Consider the following 6,858-nt stretch of genomic DNA (forward strand, 5'->3'; position numbering starts at 1 on the left):
CACTTGTGTGCCATTCTCATTCTTCTTGCTATCAAGGATGGAATAGAGAATGGGGGAGTGGATGGATGGCATTCTTTGTGGAGGAATAGCAGAGCAAGTTTCTCAGAAGGGATGAGCAGATGGGCGTCTAGAGAGGAGCCTCTGCTCCCATCTCAGTCACTGGAGAAGCCCCTATATGATTCTCTTCTGGGAACCATACCCATCTGATTAGCCTTGGTAGGCTGTTTCTAGAAGTGGACTACATGAGCCTTCTCACATCACACTACCCTTCTAATTGTTTCTAGAATAATATTTAATAACACCTTTATTGGGATCTACTGTGTGGATGCAGGAAATTGTAATAAGCAGTGTGAAGGACACCTGCCCTTCAAATCAACATGCTCAGTAGTGCTTCCATCTTACAGTCTGACTTCTGGGAAAATTTCAGTGGAAATTGAACTCCAATCAAATTACTGTTAATTTGCTCACTTTATTTCTCTCTAATTTTCAGACTGATAAGCTGGTTTATAAGACCCTTAAAATCAGGAGCTGTATTTGACTCTCCCTTTATCACCATTGCTTAGTCCAGAACCTGGCACATAAGCAATTGGCAAGAGAGAAATTCTGAGCCAGGACGTACAGAGGATGGAGGACGTGGGACAGAGCTATGGAGGAGAGGGGGCAGTTGTAGTGTCCCTTTGGACTTTGACTTTAAGATACCATTATTCTTAGCCTCTAAAAAAATAACGCAAGAGACAGTTTGGCTTAAGCTGATGTTTATAATGAACAAATACGTGTAAGGTAGGGCTCAGCCTGCTCTCCAAACCCACTTAACTACTAGCACTGCTCTTCTATGGATGACCCAACCACTTCTTTCAGCTCCTGGCTGGCCCCTTGTTGAAATCTCTGGTCTTGTAGTGCTGAGTAGAAGTCAGCACTTTCGGAGATGGAGTGGATGGGCTGGTTGTGGTATTGGTGGTAGCTTGTGGGAGGACCTCCGGGGTGGGTTGTACATGACTGCTGCTGAGGGAAGCACCGGTGGTGATGGAGTAGGCAACCTGGGTTTTCTTTGAAGGTCTTACTATGTCTGCATTTGAACTCCAGGACCATCCTGGTGTATGTGTTGAAAGTGGTGACAGCAGATGCCATGCAGCAGGTGAAGGAAACCCAGGCCGTGCTAGGGACAAACACACAAAAGGGACAGTAAGAATCTGACTTTCCCCAGTACCGAAAAAAAAAATTATATATATATAAAATCTGACTTTCTTGAAAGTCAGATTTTTTCTATCGGCATACTAGGCTGGTGTCTCTTGGGAACTAAGGAGCTTGAGTATGCTGCTTTTCATCATGATTCACATAAACAACTATAAACAAGAGGACAATTTGGTATGTCTTGGTGTGGGGGGGTACAGACTGTTTTGTAATTGATGAGACTGACTCATGTAGTACTAAAATCAGACAAGGGATTTAATGGATTTATTTTCACTGAATTGATTAGTTGTCAGTGCCATGCTCTTAAACCTGATGGTGTGCCTGTGTGTGTGTGTAATTTTAACACTTGTTTCCAAAGCTGCAGTTACCCTTTTATCTCTCCGAGATACCACAGATCTGCAGCTCAACTGGATATGGTGGACATGATAGACATGACCTAATGCCCTTTTCCCCCCTCTCCTTTCTTCACTCAGATGCCAGGAGGAATCATCCCTCTTCCACTTTTTTTTTTTAACTTAATAGTCTTAGGTCCACAAAGTTATGGAATAATGTAGGAAAATTTTACTACAAACCTGAAGGTATTTTGTGTGTGATACTAGGGGGGGTCTGCTTATTATGAAACACTGTTGGTCTTGGCTTAAGGTATTTTATAATGGATGCTGGAGGTTAAGAGAAGCTGAATGGATTCAAGAAAGAAAAAAGAAAACAAAAAACCACCAGGGAACTACATCAAACTCATTTCTAAAAATTTGGAAAGCTAAATCTCTGAATCTCCCTGTGATTCTGGGAAGCTTAGGTAACAGGAAGTTTTGCGAGGTTAGGTGGGATTTCATGAGGCCAAGTGATGCTTAAAGCCATGCCACAGCTGGTGGGAAGTAGATTCAGGCTGGGTTGCTTCTGAGAGTTTTGCAGTCTAAGCTCCACAACTGAAATGCCAGGAATGACTTGAAGAGATACAAAAGGTGAGAAACGCTGGGTAGAGGAAGTGAACTAAGCCGATGATGTGGCTGGAAGACTAAGGACTCCTGAATCAAAGGGCACATATTGCACCACAAGAAAAGTGGGTAGGCTCTCATTCCAGACATGGGTAGGTTTCCATAGTGCCTTCTTAGAAGTGCAAACTTGAGTCAAACTGTCAAACTAATTTTTTTTTGAAGAGAATAACTGTGGATGAGAAGCTTTTATTTCTAACATAGTTTGGTAAAGATAAGAATGGAGAAAGGTGCAAGAAGTTACTCTTGGCTTGAGTTTAGAATGAAAGGGGAGAGAATTTGGTTGATGAGCCATTGAAAAAATGATCAAATCAAATTGATTTGATCCATTTGAATTGATGGAATTCAATCCAAATTTCAAAGCCAATTATCCTTTGTTTCTCTGAGACTTTGAATCATGAACTATACAGTATCATTTTCATAAGTCACATAAAATCAGTTTCATTTCACAAGGGAAACGAACATTTCAAGTGAAGAAGAGATTGCTACAGCTGGTGATCAGGAAAATGGGAGGAGGTCATATCCTCACAAAGTCAGCCAGAGGAATGTTCTCTGCACACCCTGGGAAGCAGGTAAAGAGTAGAGGTTCTGATGATCCAGCCCCGCGTTTGGCTGGCAGACTTGTGAGATGAGGCATGAAGAGAAAGCAGGAGGACATGGAATGAGTATCTAGCTGAGGGTAGAAACTCTAGCGAAGGAGGGGCTAAAAAGATGACCAGCACTTACTAGAAGGCCCAGCCATAATTCCAAGAATGTGGTCTCCAGTCTTCTGGACCCACGTTGGCAGTTGCCTGGAAGACTTGGGAATACATCATATGGGCCACCATCCCCAGAAGGCCTACAGAGGGAAGAGGAAGGCAGAGCCCTTGGAGAAGGGCTGCCTTTGCCATCATCAGGAAGACGATTTTGGAACCGCCTGTGTTATGGCATCCGTTGCTCTTAGGCCATCACATTTCCCAGAAGACTATAAGCAGCAATGGGGGCTTCTTTTTGAATGCGTAACTTGGCCATGATCACCCCAGATTTCAGGGTGAGTACTATGAAAGAAAGCCTCTGAGTCAGTACTGCACCCAGGACCACCACATCCTTTGACTTCTTCCCACCCCACTCTTTGTTCTTTATATTATATATAACAGTCTTGAAAAGCTATGCCTATGTCACAATCTGAGAGTACCAAACCAGAGGTTTCACATATTGAGAAAACTTTCAAGTAAAGGAACCTAGAAGCAAATCATTTTGTAAAGTACACATTGATCCAAGCCAGTTTGAGGCTAGCCTTGAGACCCCATCTCAAAATAAAAAATAAAAGGGGGTGGGTGTAGCTAGCTCAGTGGTAAAGCCCTTGGGTTCAGTCCCCAGTACCAGACCAAAAAATAAATAAAAAATAGAGAGAAAAGAAAAAACCCTCAATGATCCAATATATAATTTCATGTGTTATCGTTATTTCCATTTTAAATGAAAGATGCCTATTAAAGTTATCTTTTACCTCCACTCTATATTGCCTTTAGGCTCCTCCTCCCTCTGCTTAAGAACCAAGACCCAAGCCCTCCTGCTTGTGCTTCAAAGCAGATGGAGGACAGCCGCCCACTTTCACAGTGGGGGTCACTCACCTGACAAAACAGAGGCAATGGCTGCAAAGGCGCTCAGCTTAAGCCCACAGCCAGGGTTCCCCGTGAGCAGCAAGTCCATCAGGAGCAGGAGGAAGCTGATGAACTCAAGGCCAATGTACGTGATTTGGGCTCCCAGTGATAACCAGAGGATCTCTGTTAGAAACCAAAGGAAGAAGGAACCTCAGCCAGACGGTTAAATAACTGAACCAACAACCATCACAGGGCACCCTCCAGAAGTTAGAAGCCCGGCAGTGCAGGAGAAGGGGAGAAGGAGGCAAAGCTGGAAACAATTACTTCATTTTGAGGTCTTTGCTCTTACCCTGCAGTTCCCGCTATGTGCAGCATCCAACATATAATCAAGTAAACTTGATGGACAATAATAGTTTTAGGGAGATTTGGGGGGCGGGGAATCGCCTAATTTCCATAAATCTAGGGATGTAACTTTGCTATATCATTTTGTTTTTTTCTTTATATAAGTTTGGGATAATCAGCTTTGTTTCCTTTCTCCTTTCTTTCTTCCCTCCTCCTATTACTTCCTTTTCATTATAAATAAATAAATAAATAATTTTTTAAAAAAGGGATGGGAGAAAATAAAGGAAAAAAAAACTTGAGCTTTTTAATGCAGTTTCTTGGCCACAGCTAGCTGCTGGTTTCCTGTTTATGAACTTTACTTGTCCCTCTGTTGTTCCCATTTTGCATTCATGCATATGAATTGCATATGAATGAAAGTCAGCTTTAGGAGTAATTTATGGCACTCAGTAGGGCTCAGAAGAAGAGAAAAGCAGAAGATCACAGTGTAGTTTAGATCCAGAGAGGCCCCAATCAATGATAACTAAATTCAATAACTAAATTCCTTATCGAACACATACTTGCCACAAGCCCCAAGGGAAGGTGGGGGAGGAAAGCCTTCTCCTTCAACCACTCCCCTCCAAATCGGAGAGTGGGGTGACATGGGCCTTGCAACGTGGCAAATTCCAGTAGTCCTTTCTCACCTCTCTCGGCTGGTGGTGTGAGTTCAATGAAACTTCGGCACCTCTCCCCTGAAACACAAGACACAACTTCATAGGAGTGCTTCCCTGGACAGTTGGGATGAAAGCCTTTCCCATCCCACATCCATCTGCTCTAACAGGGTGCCTTGCATATAGTAGGCATTTAATGTCTCATTTTGAAAGCAGGAAAGAATGCATGGATGAATATGAATGGCACAGGCAAGAATCATCCAAGCTAACTTCTCTCTTCTCCCTTCTGATAATGAAGATGAGAGTGCCTACACAGGCGAACATTCCCATTTCCTCTCAGGAAGAGTGCATGATCCTGCTGTGAACAAATGCCTTTTGAAGCCACTATACCACTGGATCAAATGTCTCTAAATTGTTTCCAGGGCTGTGGTTGAAGCAGTGCTAAGTGGCAAAATAATAAAGATAAAATGCCAACACATACATTTTTATTCCTCTTCCATTTCCTTTTCTCCTTAGTCCAAGCAGATCTCAAATTGAGTATGATTCTGAATGACCTTTGAAGGTCACAAGGTCATTTTATTCTCTCTCAGCTGAGGAATATACGCTGACTAGGGCATGTTGACAGTGTGGCAAGAGACCTTGGAGCAACTGTCTAAAGCTACTCCAGAGAGTCCTTAAAAGATCCAGTACCCTCTCTGAGCCTTGGTTCCCCCAGTCTTTTAAATTGTAACAGTAATCCCTTAGAATGAGAATACGCTCTTGTGGGGAGAGGGGAAGGAAGAGGCTTTTAGAGATGATCTACAATGATCCTTTCATCTCTCAAATGAGAAAATCAAGGCTTACGGAAATGCAGTTACCCATATAAGATCACAGTTGGGTAGAGCTTGGGTTTTTTCTACAATATTTCTCTCTCCTTGTTTTGTTTCGCAATTCTAGCTCACTAGAATGGGAATTTTAACATGAAAGGATTAAATGATTGAAACTCTTAAGGTTAATGCTATTTTAAATATGCTATGTTAAACCAGCAAACAGAGCCAGTTATGGTGGTGCATGCCTGTAATTCCAGCTATTGGGAGACTGAGGCAGGAGGATCTGGATTTCAAGGCCAGCCTGGGCAACTTAGTGAGATCCCAACTCAAAATGAACAAACAATCAAAAAATGAAACACCACCACCACCACCAATAACAAAAAAATAAAACAAAAGCACAAATAACCCAGTAGGTCTACTAAAGAACGGGGGTGAGAATCTAGAAGGATTTTTGGACTTATTAAAAGGGGCTATGGATGTAGAAGGTGCAGAGCAGGGGGTCGGGGATGAGGCTCATCTGGGTTTAGGTAAGTGCAGTACTTTTCACTGCTGCCCAGCTCTAAGCTATCCTAAATGGTTTCCTTGCCTCATAAGATTCCTTGCTCCCTTGTAAATAAAATAAAATATAAAATACGAAATAAAATAAATGAAGTTGAGGGTGAGGAGGCTACCTGGTTCTTCCATGGTTTCCTCACAGGATAGCCACATGCCACTCCGGAAGGTAAGGAAGGAGAACCGGTCATCCCCAGTCTCCCAGCTGTATTGAACCACCTCCGGGGTTGATGCGTTGGAGAAGCTGCCCTCCAGGGACATTGGCATGTCAAAGCATTTGGCTGCCAGACTTTTTCCGCACAGGGGCTTAGGCACCTTCTGTGTGCCCACAAACCAGGAGCTGCTGAGCAGGGATGTTGTGGAGAGGCTGAGTGATAGCAGGCTGAGGGCTGCAGATATGAATGTCCGTTGGCCAGAGAAGCCCTTCGTGAGTTCCATCTGTAACACACAAACACAAGAGAAGGGAGGGGAGCGGGAGAGCCTGCGGTCTCTGAGTCTCCTCTGAGATGTGAACCTGCTTCCTTCTCCTTCAAGCCTGATAGGCAGAACCAGTCTCTATGGCCCATGTGCCTCTGGCTGGAACCCCTGCTTGCCTACTCATTTTTAGCCTTTGAAGAAGGTGATCTAAAAAATAACCAATATTAAACTTGCAACCTTGTTGAGTAGTGGTTTGGAGCTAGATTTAAAAACAAAAAATTAACGACAGTTCTTGTGCTTTGTGTTATGCAGCAACGTATGCTGTTAA

The 6,858-nt window shown here is 43.2% G+C and overlaps 1 protein-coding gene across 2 annotated transcripts; it reads right to left on the reverse strand.

Annotated features, from left to right (window-relative positions):
* Positions 1-744: 744 nt before the first annotated feature.
* Positions 745-6,593, reverse strand: Gsg1 (germ cell associated 1). Of its 2 annotated transcripts, XM_015498293.2 has the most exons (5): positions 6,233-6,593; positions 4,663-4,833; positions 3,794-3,946; positions 2,910-3,021; positions 817-1,156 (listed from the first exon to the last, which is right to left on the reverse strand). In XM_015498293.2, exons 1-5 carry the CDS (start codon positions 6,549-6,551, stop codon positions 817-819), a joined length of 1,095 nt encoding a protein of 364 aa, XP_015353779.2. In that variant the 5' UTR covers positions 6,552-6,593. The 2 variants fall into 2 exon arrangements, with proteins under 2 accessions (XP_048643165.1, XP_015353779.2); XM_048787208.1 differs by lacking the exon at positions 2,910-3,021 and having other exon boundaries at positions 745-1,156.
* Positions 6,594-6,858: the final 265 nt, after the last annotated feature.

Source organism: Marmota marmota, unplaced genomic scaffold, assembly GCF_001458135.2.
Source record: "Marmota marmota marmota unplaced genomic scaffold, marMar, whole genome shotgun sequence".
Classification (NCBI taxonomy): domain Eukaryota; kingdom Metazoa; phylum Chordata; class Mammalia; order Rodentia; family Sciuridae; genus Marmota; species Marmota marmota.

Excerpts from the sequence above, each read along its gene's own strand:
- Gsg1 (XM_015498293.2), bottom strand. The coding sequence starts at position 6,551 with ATGGAACTCACGAAGGGCTTCTCTGGCCAACGGACATTCATATCTGCA. Across the intron at positions 4,834-6,232 it reads GGAAACCATGGAAGAACCAG|GGGAGAGGTGCCGAAGTTTC; the intron begins GTAGCCTCCTCA and ends CTTGTGTTTCAG. Across the intron at positions 3,022-3,793 it reads CATTGCCTCTGTTTTGTCAG|GCCTTCTGGGGATGGTGGCC; the intron begins GTGAGTGACCCC and ends TTCCCTCTGTAG.